We start from the raw sequence: 14,069 nt of genomic DNA on the forward strand, positions 1-14,069 counted from the left end.
CGACACGGTTGGCTGTTTGTCCATGTTTTATTATAGAAAACGTGTGCATTTTTACTACTGGCAAATGGCTGTACATTACAACAGGTGTACATAGGGTACAAGGAGTGGCAGTCAAGAGTAGCCAGTTCACTCAACAGCTGCGGAAGTTCATATTACCATACAAGACTTGAAAGATTGAAAATTGTGGTCAACAGAAGTATATAGAAATATCCTCATTTACAGTGGGGTAAATAAGTACTGAACACATCAACGTTTTGTCCAGTAAATGTATTTCCAATGAGCCTATTCAAGTGAAATTTGCACCAAACTTAGGTATTAACTCATGTTAGAAAAAATAACTAATTAGGAGGCAACTCTACCTCCAATATGTGCTGATTAATGCCAGCTGGGTTAGAATATATTGATGGGCTATAAAGGTTTTTTTTGTTACCACGGTGCCAGATGGTAAAAGCAAAGAGCTGTCTCAAGACCTTTACAACCAGATTGTTGTAAAACATGGAAATGGAATTGGCTACAGCTGTATTTCACAACTTCTGAATCTTCCAGTAAGCACCATTCGGGGGCATTATCCATAAGTGGAAGCAACATCACTCCACCATCAACCGGCCACGCACAGGAGCTCCTCGCAAGATTTCTGATCAGGGAGTCAGAAGGATACTTCTGAGGAGCCAAAGAGCCAAGGACCACGAGGAAAGAGCTCCAGAAAGACTTGGAGGCAGCAGGTACAACTGACAGAAAGGACAGTAGGCAATGCACTCCACCGCCATGGCCTCTGTGCACGCTCAGCCCGCAAGACTCCACTACGGGGAAAGAATTCATGTTGAAGCTCGTTTAAGGTTTGCCAAACTACATTTGGACAAGCCAGTGAACTACTGGGAGCATGTACTCTGGTCAGATGAGACCAACATTTTTTTGTTTTTATCAACACCTTGTTTGGAGGAGAAATGGCACTGCACATCACCCGAATAACACTATACCAACAGTGAAGTTTGGAGGTGGAAATATCATGGTGTGGGGCTGTTTCTCCTCTCTTGGTACTGGCAGACTTCATATCATTGAAGGAACAATGAATGGAGCCATGTACAGAGAGATTCTTGAGATTAACCTGCTGCCATCCACCAGGATGCTGAGGATGAGACGTGGGTGGACCTTCCAGCAGGACAGCGAATTGGTTTCAAAGAAAGAAAATCAGCTTGTTGCAATGGCCCAGTCAATCACCTGACTTAAACCCAATTGAACATTTGTGGAAGCATCTGAAGATCCAGATTCACAAGAGGGTCCCCCGCAATCTTCAAGATTTAAAGACAATCTGTGTATGGACCAAAAATCACACCTGAATACTGCGGGCGACTAGTTACTTCATACAGAAAGTGCCTTGAAGCTGTCATTACAGACAACGGCTTCTCCACTAAGTATTGAATTAATTTCAGTTAGTGTGTTCAATACTTTTTTCCTGTTTCACTCCACTTTATTACACATAACTTTATTTACATATGGACTTCAATGTTTCGATTTTTTTTTTGTCTGGATTGTTTGAGTTAATACCAAAGTCTGGTGCAAATTTCACTAGGCTCATTTAAATTGGAAATAAAATTGGAAATTGGAAATAAATTGGAAATAAAATTTACTGGACAAAACGTTGATGTGTTCAATACTTATTTCCCCCACTGTATAGGAGTTAACATTTGTCAGTTATATTGTTTAAACACTCACTGGCCAGATTTATTTTGGCAGTCTGAGTCGTAGGCTTTTTGAGTGGCACTGACACGATTTTCGAAGGAAATCAGTGGCGTTGAACGCTTCAGGGTTTAGTCAGGTCCAGCAGCTTGTGTAGGATGGTCTCCTGTCCGTAGCGGACCTGCAGGGCTCTCCTCTGCCTGCTGCCCAACTTAGTGTGGGCGTCCCGGTCCGCCACCGTCACCCTGTCCCTCTCCACGGCCTCCCCGAACGAGTCCAGGGTGAAGCGCGCTGCCCCGTGGAGCAGGCGCCTCCACAGAGGCTGCAGGCCGGGCAGGCCCTCGTTGGAGAGAGCCCGTAACATCTCCTCCTCGTCGTCGTCATCCTCCACCTCCTCCCAGCCTTCGTTTTCTCTGAAGTCCTCAAACTCATCCGTTGACATGCACAGGATCTAGAGAGAGGCAGAGAGCGGTGTGTATGTTATGGTACATGTGGGAAAACTAGGGTTAGGTGCTAGGGTGACTTGGTACATGCTGGCATGTCTAACGCTAACCTTAACCCTAACCCTAGCACCTAACCCTAGTTTTCCCACATGTACCGTAACATGTGTACTTGAGCAAAGGACTAAATGCACTCTAATAAAGGTTTTAATACTGTATAGGATTGCATAAAATAGTAAACTACTGATTTGAAATCATTTTTTAAATGACTGGATATTTAATTTGTTCCATCAGATAAATGTTTACCTTGAGTGTTGTGTACATCTCTGTGTCTGTGAGGGACCCGGACTTGCCGAAGATGAAGACCCCCTGGTCTCCCACCATCTCCATCTCACAGAGCAGGCTCCACTTCTCCACTAGGAGGCGATGTTCAGACTCAGATTGGGTTACTGGGACAGGAAGAGGAAAACAATGAGATAAATGGTGTAATTGCAGTATACAGAGTAGATTGTCCTACAAAGACACTTAGATTTAGATTTAGTCATCTAAAAATTATATCCAAGGACTTTCATAAAACCTTGGTACAAATTTGAGCTTTTCAAAAAATGCAGGTTGAGAGAGGACGCTGGCGTTGCTTGTTCGCCGCTTCTCTGTCCGAAATCTAGGTGTAATTGCAGTATCCAGAGTAGATTGTCCTACAAAGACACTTAGACTTAGATTTAGTCATCTAAAAATGTATTAGACCCCTATACTTTCTTTTCTTTCTTTTTTGTTTCTTTTTATTATTATTACTACTTATAATCTTTTCAGTTTGTAAAGCGTCTTTGAGTGTCTAGAAAAGCGCTATATAAGTCTAATGTATTATCATTAGAAATGTGTCTGATTTGGTCTGAGATGCCCGCAATCCAGGATACAGTGGTCACCTGTTTGTGTTGATTCAATTGTACAATGTTATTTGTATGACGAATTTAAGAATCTCCTGTGTGTGTGTGTCAGAGATATGCTTTAGTCACCTTGCACAGCTGCTTTGTATACGTTGGACATGGGGATGTCTGCGGTGTCGTTGCTGTTGCTGTCATACGGCTCAGAGAACCCATACATGTGTAGGAGCTGCCAGTTAGCCATCTGACCATAAGTGTTGAAGACCTCCTCTCCTTTCTTGATGCTCCGGACTGACACCATCTTTAGACACTCCTGTCAGGGCAGAGAGAATGGGCCATATATTACCATCACTGCATTACACTAGTTTCTACGAGTCAAACAACACATATAGTGAGATGCCCAATTACAATATATATAATTTTATGACCCAAGCAATACATATCCTCGAATTTTGGAGTGGGTATACTGTTCTACTTGTATTCAGGCTACTCGATACTATACACAGTGAATGACAAAGGCAGGAGGGTTCCTCTCACCGGCGTGTATTCCAGGTTGGCGTTATGATTGGACACATGGTTCAGCATGTCTGCCATGGGCACCATCATCGGTGGATTGGGGTCCTTCTCATCCTCGTCGTCCTCATCCAGGGGCTCCTGAAAACTGCAGACAGGGAGAGAGAGAGAGAGAGAGAGAGAGAGAGAGAGAGAGGGGAGAGAGAGGGAGAGAGAAAGAGAGAGAAAGAGAGAGAGAGAGAGGGAGAGAGAGAGACAGGAAACAAGACATGTGGAGTGTATTATGTGAGGTTATTCAGAATAGAAAAGTGAGGCATGTTTATCAACACTCCAAGCATAACAGCTGCCCAACAGCTTCAGAAATGGATAACATACAACGAAGCAGGACAAAATGCCTTTCACCATCAAGATATATCAAATAGCTGCAATTATGAGTGACAAATATGAATGGTAGCTGTTGAATGATGTCCCTCTAAAGGTGCTTGTCTTTTCAGTAAGAATAGGCGTCTACTTGCCTGGGGTAAAGATACAATTGAAGTGTAACTGTACTGTATGAATAAGTGTAACTGTACTGTGACTGTCAGTCTAGAACCCTAGCCTTTCTCTGGTGAATGAATGAATGAATGAATATTTATTTCGACCATGATTTAAAAATAAAAAACTGATAACTAATAACAAAAAGTACAAGTATCACTGTTCGAAAGGCAGTAGGATGAAGCCTAAGCTTATCATGTCCTACCCCCTATCCGTCACCGAGAACAATAATACTTAAATCATATAATAAATTAATGAATACATAAATTACAGTATCCACAGTACTAATAATTATTTTCCATTCTTAATATTGAAACAACACAAAATAAATAAATAAACATAATTTTCCATTCTGGTGTCTGACCTGTGTGACCTCTCACCTGTAAGCCATGACGAATGCCACCAGGCTTCTGTAGAGGTCCAGTGTGTGCTTGGCTGGGTCCCAGAGGTCAGGGTGTAAGCTCATGAAAGGAAGGACAATGTCTGTGTACTCCTTCTGGATGTTGGTGAGGTCAGTGTCCACTGCCTCTGGAATCCCTGTCCCCTTCAGGAGGGTGTCCCTCTCCTCTTTCGCCCTGCACACGTCATGCCAGAGAGACGACCATAAGGTAACGGGAAAAAAAACATACAGATCAATTTTGTACAGCTGTTTCACAGAGAAGCAGACGGAAACTAAACATAAAGAACTGCATACCAGGCTCCGCACCATGGGGGACCGAGCCTTCTGCTCGGCTGCGCCGCGCCTGTGGAACAGCCTTCCTAGCCAGCTAAGGGCAGTACAGAGCCTGTGGAACAGCCTTCCTAGCCAGCTAAGGGCAGTACAGAGCCTGGACTCTTTTAAGACAGGCCTAAAAAACCTTTTTATTCAAAAAGGCCTTTGACTGTTGAACCTGTGTTCATTCTTGTGATTTATAAAAAAAAAGTTTTACTATGTTTTAAACATATTATGTTTTTAGGTTGTTTTGTTTTTAACTTATTATGTTTTTACGTTTAAAAAAAAAATATATATTATTATTATTATTATTATTATTATTATTATTATTATTATTATTATTATAAGAGATTAAGTTAACTCAGCTCAGAATAATGAAACATCAAGGCATCTGGATGCATATTTGCAAAGCATTTCCTTACCAGAACATGGGGTGATCCAAAGCCTTGAAGTCAGGCCAGAGGGACAGGTAAGGCTTCCAGTGGGACTGGTGACAGGTGTACTCGTACATCAGAGCCAGGAGGAGCGGCACCCAGCCAGACGTGTTCTCCAGAGACGCCTTACCTGGAGGGGGAATCACACCTGGGTGAAACGCCTCATGACGCTCAAACATGCACACGTGTGTGTGTGTGTGTGTGTGTGTGTGTGTGTGTGTGGTGTGTGGTGTGTGCGTGCGTGTGTGTGTGTGTGTAATTGAGGGAGAGAAAGTAAGTAAGAAAGAAAGAAAGAGAGCTAGAGAACGACAAGAGAGATGCCCCGTCTTTAGACCACTCACTCTTCTCCAGCAAAGCCTTGACCTTGGTGGTGCTCTGGTGCAGGAGAGCATCTCTGGGGAGGGAGAACAGCACCTCACCCTCGTCTATGTCCTCTTTGGCCAGCATGCCGTACTCTGCCACTGTGCCATCCTTACTGACGTACACCTGGAGCAGGGGGAGGCAAAACACTGTTTGTTGAATGAGCGAACACACACACAGCAGCCACAGAGCATCAGTCTTTCACAAAGCACCTGTAGATGTGTAGAGTATTGGCCATTAATAAGAGCAGAGTCCAAACCTGAGGAGCAGCTAGTCATGATCATATTCATACCTTGGGGTTCAACTTCAGTCCCACCCCTTCACACCACTGGAGGAAGTTTTGCAGAGGGTCCACCGCAGACTTGTCTAAAGAGCCGTCTAACTACAAGGAGCAAAGCAACAACAAAATGTCATGAGGATCAAATATTCAGTTCCCATGAGTGAATATTGGACCGCACATACATACGGGCTAGCTAAATCACCGATGAATGGGGAAAACGGCACTAACGTTAGCTAATTACGGCTGATATTGTCTTTCTTGACTAGCGTTATGGCAGGGCAACACAGGAGGCAAAGCAGATCATCACAGATTTGGAGGCAAGCTAAATAGCTAGAGCAAAAACATCATAACCAAACCTTGAGTCTTTTAGTATCTGTTGCCATTCTGTCCAAAAGACTACGCGATCGAATTTATATCGGGTTGTAAAATTCACGGATACAGAATAGATGCTAGACCATTTTTGTTGTTGACATGTGTTGATTCATTTCCGCAAAACACGTGCCGTCGCACGTCTGACGTCACGTCGCAGTAATAACTGCGAATACTTGTTTGATACGTAAACATAACATAATAATCTGTCTGATTTCAATGTTAAAACTGCCTCAATTGAAGTTATCGGTGGTGAAAAAATATTTAAACAGTTTTTTTATTATTAATAAAATCAAAAAAAGAAAAAAAAATAGGGTGGAGCATTGGAGTGCCCAAAACTAAAATATACATTTTTATGTTTTGTATATAATTATTACTTACTTACTTAACATAAACGAGCTACTAAAATATAAACCATGTTTTTACAGCCGACCATTGCGTATATGTGTATATTCATTGCTATTATTTGCCTTCATGTTTCATATTTCTAGTGGTGGAATACATTGATACATATTTCTGCTTTTCATGTTGATCTTTATTATTAGATTAGATTAGATTAAACTTTATTGTCATTGCAGAGTACAAGTACCAGACAACAAAATGCAGTATTATGTCACTCAAACCAAAAATACCATGCATCATGACCATTTAACATTAAGCAGAAGGTTTAGCACACAGGTTCATAACCTTTCATCCACATACAGCTTCCTGTATGTTGTCGTGCCTGTACTTTATGATTCAACTCTGCACAATCCGTCATACGAATGGGCCATTTATAGTGTATAGAGAAATATAGATCATTTCAAGCTTATCTGACAGGAATGAAATGTAACACAAAACCTTGGTCCAACTTTGGTGCCAATTTCAACAATGTCGCGCCTTCACTTTTGTCCCACTTACTTATCAGTCTCTATGCTATCTGTAGAAAAACCTTCACCCTCACACTGTATCTGTGTTATCTTCTCACATCAAAGGATTCCAGTAATCAGTGTAGTAATTGTACTCTCCTAATCACTCATCAAATAGGAATCTCCCATGAAAGTAGTATGTTGACTAAAGAAAGTCCATCAGTACAAAACAATCTGTATTTTTCTTTGCACACCATTGTTTATGGGTGTTTCACTACAAATTGAGTAGAGAGACAGCTTGCCAAGTCTCTTGTTTTTTACTTCTATATAAAAAATAACATAAAAGATCAATTCATGTACAGTTTAAGAGTCCTCAGCACCCAGCCTGGACTCTTAGCCTCACAGACACGTTGTAAGGTTTGGGTGCCTGGGTGACACCGAACACAGGAGTGTAGTCAGGTTCCCCTGCGTCCTCAGGCCAGACAAACTGGAAGCGTCGCAGCAGAGTCACTATAATCAGGAAGAGCTCCATGCGAGCGAGTCCTTCCCCAAGACACATACGAGGCCCTGAAACATGAATATCAGATTTAATATGTACACTGTACATTCAAATCAAAACTTTGTTTTGCACATTCACACTCAAACACAGAGATGATTCACTATCCAGTCAAGGACTGTGTTAGGATGTTTTCTTTTTCAAAGGTCCTATTGTTCATTCACCAGCTGCTTAGTCATGATGTTACATATCTTATCAGTGTTCCTGTTTTAATATGCACATTATCAGTATTGTATCCTAAGAACACATACGACCCATTGTAAGCTACTGTCTGGGAACGTGTCTGATGACCATGAATCCAGGTGTTGTAAGAACGATAAGAAACTCTCACGTCTAACACAAGACAACACTCTATTTCATAGTTTTAGAACATTCTAATAGGCCATTCAGCTCTTACATCATAGTGGCCAAAAGGGGAAGGACTCTGAGTTTCATGAAAATATATATGTGATGATTTGAACACTTAGACAGACCTTTCCTCTGAGACCGCCTCAGGTTAAGGTGCTATACTCTGTACTCTATACGTGTGATCTTCAATAAACTTCCACTTGTGCAATAGAAAACATCTCTCCTCTTCCTTGGAGCAGTCAATCAAAAGAACCGATTCTGATTCTGATTCTAACAACTGGAGGAATTATGTTTCTGATTCAGGAGTTTTTAAATGCATAACCTTATAAAATCACAGGTGCCAAGATGATCGCTGATATTCCTGAACTCACCAACAGAAAAAGGCATGAAAGCCTCATGCTTCTCCAGTTCTCCCTGCTCGTTCAGGAAGTTGGAAGGGTTGAACTCACGAGGGAACTTCCACTGACCCTCCTCGTGCAGCACAGAAGAGAGGTTGGGAATGACTAGAGTTCCCTGTAGTGAGAGGAGAGGGGTGAAAGGCATTGAGAATGAGATACAATAAAACGAGAGGTAAAAGGGTAGAATTGGACATACAATCCCTGTCAATGGAAACACCTGTTGTTATTGGTGGGGAGAGAAAGTTCTAGAAAGTTGAGCTGTAGGTGGCCGACTGTAACCCAAGCCTCACCTTGGGGATTTGGTAGCCCATCAGCTCAGTGTCTCTGGTGGTGCAGTGGAACACGCTGAGGGGCAGGGTGCTGGCGAAGCGCTGGGCCTCGTGGATCACTGCCTGCATGTAGGGCATCTTGTGTCTGTCCTCAAATGACGCCTGGGCTTTCCCCTCCAGAACCACGTCAATCTCCTGCTGGCACCTCTCTGGGGACAAAGACAAAAGAAGGAACAGTTGCTGAGTAACACTGAATTAGGATTCCCTAGCCCTCTCGCTAAAGTGTGCAATTATTCACCACCACCCCTCGTGGATTTGGTGGTGTAAGCATACAGCAGGGACTTTCCTGTCAGAAGATTTCTAACATGAGTTTATTCGTTTTGAATTCATGAGCAGTGTTGCGGGTAACAAGGTGACTATGCACTACAGTAATACATAACTTTTATAAGTTACGGAGTAATAGAACAAGTTACTGTGTTCAAATATTGTAATATTATTAGTTACTTTTTCAGTAACTGTAACTTTTACTTTCAGAATCATATCTCTGTCACTTTCAAATAACGAATCCCAACATTGTTCTTGAGGGGTAGTGAACCAGTGCACACACGATAGAGAAGATAATTCAGAATAAGAATATTAATATATATATACAGTAGTTGTGTGACAGGCCAGGGCGTAGCCTACTGACTCACCCTGCACCTCAGGATTGGTCATGAGGTAAAGCATGGTGGAGCGGATGGTGTTAGACGTCGTGTCTGTCCCAGCAAACAGGAGGTCCAGCAGAAGAGTAATCATTTGGTCGTCATCAAATGGTGAGCTGTTGTCATTTGTCTAAGGAAACAAAGCATAAAGGAATTTTTCACTGGTGAATTATACAGTACATAGATGTGTGCAGAAATATGCTGATTGTGAGAGACTGTAGGCTACTTCTATAACACCTCTGAAGTAAACTTCCACTTATTCAATGGTTACTCAACTGGACAGTCTTTGCCAACCACTAGGCCTACTATATAATTGGTCCAAACTAGATCCTGGGGTACCCCCCAGGTTGCATATTTTTGTTCTTTCCCCCGCATTTACCACCCTGATTCAACCAATCACGATATTAATCATTAGTATAATAGAAGTGTTGCTGCTGGGCTAGAATATGAATGTGCAACCCTGCAGTGGTGGTGCTGGGACAGAATATGAATGTGCAACCCTGCAGTGGTGGTGCTGGGACAGAATATGAATGTGCAACCCTGCAGGCCAGAGTGGATCATCACTAATCCAGAGCGCACACCCTCTTGTCCATCTGGTCCAGGTAGCTGTCTATGACGTCTCGTGGCTCACATGGGACGCGGGTGGCTCTGTGCTGCTCCAGGATCTCCCGGGCGTGGAGCTGGATGGTGCGGTAGTCTCTCAGAGGCCTCTGGAAGGGCAGGGGCAGTCTCCTGAGCAACGGCATGGTGTCATAGATCTGCAGAGAGTAAAACACGTGTGACGTGATCAAATCAAATCAAGTTTTGTTCCTCTCAAGATGTGACTCGATGAGCTTCACATGATGACAGAGCCGCAAGCAGGCAAAGGTAAAAAACCTGAACACTGTGCAGCCAGGAAAATCCCCTTGCAGCCCTCTACTCATAGAGCGACTACTACCAGTTTGCCTACCAGCACACAGCAGTGGCCCCCAACCCCCCCCCCCCCCCCCCCCCCCCCCCCTGGGGGGGCCCCAGCCACCCCACACACCCGACCCACCACCAGCACACCCGGCCCAGCCAACCAAGCGCAGACCATAATATGTGTCACACACATATCTTTAACAACAGCTTTAACCATGTATCGACCATTTATCACGATTCTATCATGCGTTAAAGAAAGTGGTGTCTGAGAAGTCATAATGTGGTCTTGTTTCTTTGAATCAAGAAGACAGACATTGTTCCATACCATGCCCCAAGGTCCATTGGCAATCTTAGAGTTTTCCGCCATGATTTTGATCATGGTCTGAAAGAACTCGTGGTCATATTCATATCGAGCTCCGAACATAATGGAGCAGATGATGTCACACGACGCGTTGTGAAATAGAGTCTGGGGGTCGATGGATTTTCCTACAACACACAATTCACAATACACAGGCATAAGAGGAACTTCATTTTTCAAGTGTGACCAAAACATATTCCTCCTTTTAAACTCTGAGCACTCCTGCTTTGCATAGGAGTAGAACTATGTACCAGCACTCTGCTCCAGTAATGCAGTGACATGTGAAATCTCCCCCAGGATCCTCTCCTCCATGGACTCCTTTCCCAGGCCGAAGTTCCTCAGGGTCATGAGGGCAAATCGACGATGTTCTTTCCAGCTTGGCCCATAGTCGGCCATGATGACGCCTGGAATGGCAAATACACACAGACAGGAAGTAGTGTGATATTGTGAATTATGCTCCCATGTCAAGCCATGGCATGTTATGTTAATGCTTTTGTCTAGAGTAGACCAATAAGAAATAATAAGATACCTTTTTCCTTTGAATCACTTATTGTTCAGGTGGTACACAAATGATCATTTTCTGAACTTCTTCTGAAAATGTTACATTGCTGTGGCCTGGGGGTGGTCTAGTGCCGCGGTCTACAGTGCACACATATGCCCATGTCGGCATGGGTTCGACTCCGGCCCATGCCCTGCTGACATGCCCTCTCTCCCTTCTTCTCCTTACTTTCCTGTCTCTCTTCACTATATCTGTCCAATAAAATGAAAAATATGAGTGGGACTGCCCCTTTTTATTTGGTACCAGTGAGCTGGTCTGTTGTCCTCCGTACCTTTGCCCTGTGTGAGGTGGCTGAGGAGGAGTCCATGGGGCCGTCCAGCAAAGTCAACAGCCTTGGTCACCAGCGCCTCCCTCATAGCCTGAGTGCCGTTGAGAATCACTGCTGGCCTGCCTCCAAAATAGAGGCTGAACACTTTCCCATAGCGCTCTGACAACTGTTCCAATGGAGAAACACTCATGTTACAGATTGTATTACCCAAAATCTGAGAGAATCTGAGAGAAACGTTTTTTATCATGCCGATTCTTTTCTTGTCATCAGCAATGATTTACTCAGCAATGACACTTTAGAAATAGATGCAAAGAGTTGTTGCTGTTGTTTTAATTGTTTTTTTAAAACAACGTTTTTATTTAAAGAGTAGATGATACACTGTATACACATACTTATCACAAATGACTCTTTGGGTTTTTTCCAAACAGAGTGCAATAATGTTCATGAAATGAAAATATTTTTTACAGAAATCCACATGAAAATGAATGCAATCATTACATTACATCATTATATTCTGTGATCAAACCAAGACCCGGTGTGTACTACAAGGGACATATGATAAAATGTTCTTAAAGTATCCCCCCAAAAATCAGAACGTCAAAACCTTTTTTCTTCTGGGTCTCAGGAATGGACGTTGCCATGTGTATGTTGTCTTATCATGAAATATTCCACTTTACCCTCTCCAAGTCGCCAATGGGGTTCTCAAGGTTCAGCTGCAGTAGATTTCCAAATATTGGGATGGGTTGAGGACCAGGGGGGAACTTGGTGGCCCTGCGAGTCCTGAGGAGGTAGAAGAGGAGGCAGATGGCGAGCCACAGCAGGATCACAGAGCCCAGCATGACGACTGTGTCCCACTGCACTCTGCTCCCGCACACAGCGGGACAACACCACAGCAGATTGTCATGTGACCTTCACCCGGGAGGGTTCCTTGGTAGCCTAGTGACCATGTCGTTGCTCAGTTCCATTGATAGTACAGTATCATGTCCTCACTCTCCATAAAATTGGATAGCCTGGTTATATTACCCCACATTAACCACTGTAGCCTACTGTCTATTCATTGACATGCACATACTTTTAGCAAGCTGAAGGGTAATTTTTTTTATAGGGTGCCTTTTCCGTCCCCAGAACAAATCATGTTGTATTTTGTCTACATTTGGACAAATACTAATTCCATTCGTTTTTTCATGTATAGTCAATTGTTATTTATTATGAATACAATGATATGGGCTTCTAAGTTGTTGTTTTTTACATTTTAAAAGCTTTGGTTAAAGACGTAAATGGGATTTTGCCATGTCCCCAGTGTTGTTCATTCAACTTCAATCTAAAAAGTAACTAATACATTTTTCTAATAAAAACATATACTGTACATTTCCAAATATGTTATTATTATTTAATTTTCCTGAGCAATATCTATTGAATCAAATATAATTCTAATATTTTTTTTCACAATTTTGTACAAAAAATTAAGGTTGTATGTTGGTCCCTGCGGTCACTGTCCACCCTGTTGAGCTGTGTTAATGTCCCTTTAAATATATATACAGTATATATTTCTCAATCACATCACTCTCATGAGGTGACATCTCATCAGTGGAGGGAAATCAAATGTGGTAAGCTGTGTGATTTTCTACCTCTTTTACCATCTGATTTTGATGTTTTTATCAAGTGAGTTTCATGTGGTTGAACATAACGTGTCCACCCTGTTAGGCCTAAACATTGAGGAGATCAATCAAATTGAATAATAAAAAAAAAAGTGTTTAGTGCAAATTAGATTCCTCATCAAGTATTCATGGTCATGCTAGGCATTATGCTAACACAGGCAGGCTAAAGGCTAACTTTAACTCAAAATGTCCACCCAGTTAGTGTCCACTCTGTTAGCCCTATTCAACTAACAACTATTTATTCTAAATAAAATACAATTTAGGTGCCTGAGCTTGACCACTATGTTTTTCAGCAAGTTAGATATGTCTGATTGGGTGAAATGTATTTTTTTCGGTGTTCTGTCGGGCGTTTGACTGACCATTTATATGCAACGTTTGCAGGAAAAGTGCTATACAAATAAAAAGTTATTATTATAGGCAACTATGGGCGTAAAAAGGGTGGGACAAGACGCTCATTCACGTGCGCAACATTTTAGAGTTGATTGTGATTCATAAATGGAAGCAGGCGTGGGACTTGCAAATGCCACTGGCGTGCGCACCGTTTTATTAATCCGAATGTTGGTGTGGGTAAATGTGTAGGTACGCAAGCCGTTTACGCCAGTTATACGCAAAGCTTTATAAATGAGGCTGGTCCCATAGGCTACATGAAGTCAACAATGAGCTCAGGAACACAAAATTGAGAAATATGTAGAGAAAGATTTAATGTAGACATCTTCCACTTAATGCTTAATATGTCCGGGAGCCATGGGGTTGAACCAGCTTTTCTGCAACCTCCTTGATGACATGTTTGGTGGAGGGTACCTCCCTGATTGGCTGGTTCATGGAGGGAATCTCCCTGATTGGCTGACCGGCTGCATAGTAGGACTGGACCACCAGGCGGGGGAAGTCAGACCGTTTGACCTCCAGACACTTCCTCCTCAGGCTCATGTCCAGCCTGGGCTCTTGCTGCTCCTGCAAAGCCCTCTGGGAAGGGTTGGTGTCACCAGTACTAGCAGGCTGGGGCAGG

General features: G+C 42.7%; 2 protein-coding genes across 2 annotated transcripts; both read right to left on the reverse strand.

The window, feature by feature from the left end:
* Window positions 1–30: 30 nt before the first annotated feature.
* On the reverse strand, window positions 31–6,313 carry setd6 (SET domain containing 6, protein lysine methyltransferase). The gene is made up of 9 exons (XM_080544951.1): window positions 6,188–6,313; window positions 5,844–5,933; window positions 5,533–5,677; window positions 5,180–5,321; window positions 4,426–4,620; window positions 3,536–3,659; window positions 3,131–3,311; window positions 2,424–2,566; window positions 31–2,128 (listed from the first exon to the last, which is right to left on the reverse strand). Exons 1-9 carry the CDS (start codon window positions 6,212–6,214, stop codon window positions 1,802–1,804), a joined length of 1,374 nt encoding a protein of 457 aa, XP_080401077.1. The 5' UTR covers window positions 6,215–6,313; the 3' UTR covers window positions 31–1,801.
* Window positions 6,314–6,721: 408 nt separating this feature from the next.
* Window positions 6,722–12,263, reverse strand: LOC308170165 (cytochrome P450 2F2-like). Its single transcript, XM_080544926.1, has 9 exons — window positions 12,083–12,263; window positions 11,409–11,571; window positions 10,830–10,982; window positions 10,546–10,706; window positions 9,902–10,078; window positions 9,312–9,450; window positions 8,641–8,828; window positions 8,324–8,465; window positions 6,722–7,615 (listed from the first exon to the last, which is right to left on the reverse strand). The coding sequence occupies exons 1-9, from the start codon at window positions 12,242–12,244 to the stop codon at window positions 7,422–7,424; spliced, it is 1,479 nt and encodes a 492-aa protein (XP_080401052.1). The 5' UTR covers window positions 12,245–12,263; the 3' UTR covers window positions 6,722–7,421.
* Window positions 12,264–14,069: the final 1,806 nt, after the last annotated feature.

This window comes from Nansenia antarctica, assembly GCF_963989245.1.
Source record: "Nansenia antarctica genome assembly, chromosome: 14".
Lineage (NCBI taxonomy): Eukaryota > Metazoa > Chordata > Actinopteri > Argentiniformes > Microstomatidae > Nansenia > Nansenia antarctica.

What these genes read in the sequence shown, in the direction of transcription:
- setd6 (XM_080544951.1), bottom strand. Translation starts at nt 6,214, where the DNA reads ATGGCAACAGATACTAAAAGACTCAAG. An exon ending in CAGATACTAAAAGACTCAAG is followed by an intron (nt 5,934 to 6,187) that starts GTTTGGTTATGA and finishes TGCTCCTTGTAG; the next exon opens with TTAGACGGCTCTTTAGACAA. An exon ending in GCATTCGTCATGGCTTACAG is followed by an intron (nt 3,660 to 4,425) that starts GTGAGAGGTCAC and finishes CCCTGTCTGCAG; the next exon opens with TTTTCAGGAGCCCCTGGATG.
- LOC308170165 (XM_080544926.1), bottom strand. Translation starts at nt 12,244, where the DNA reads ATGCTGGGCTCTGTGATCCTGCTGTGGCTCGCCATCTGCCTCCTCTTC. An exon ending in CCATTGGCGACTTGGAGAGG is followed by an intron (nt 11,572 to 12,082) that starts GTAAAGTGGAAT and finishes CCATTGGAACAG; the next exon opens with TTGTCAGAGCGCTATGGGAA. An exon ending in ATTACTGGAGCAGAGTGCTG is followed by an intron (nt 10,707 to 10,829) that starts GTACATAGTTCT and finishes TGTGTGTTGTAG; the next exon opens with GAAAATCCATCGACCCCCAG.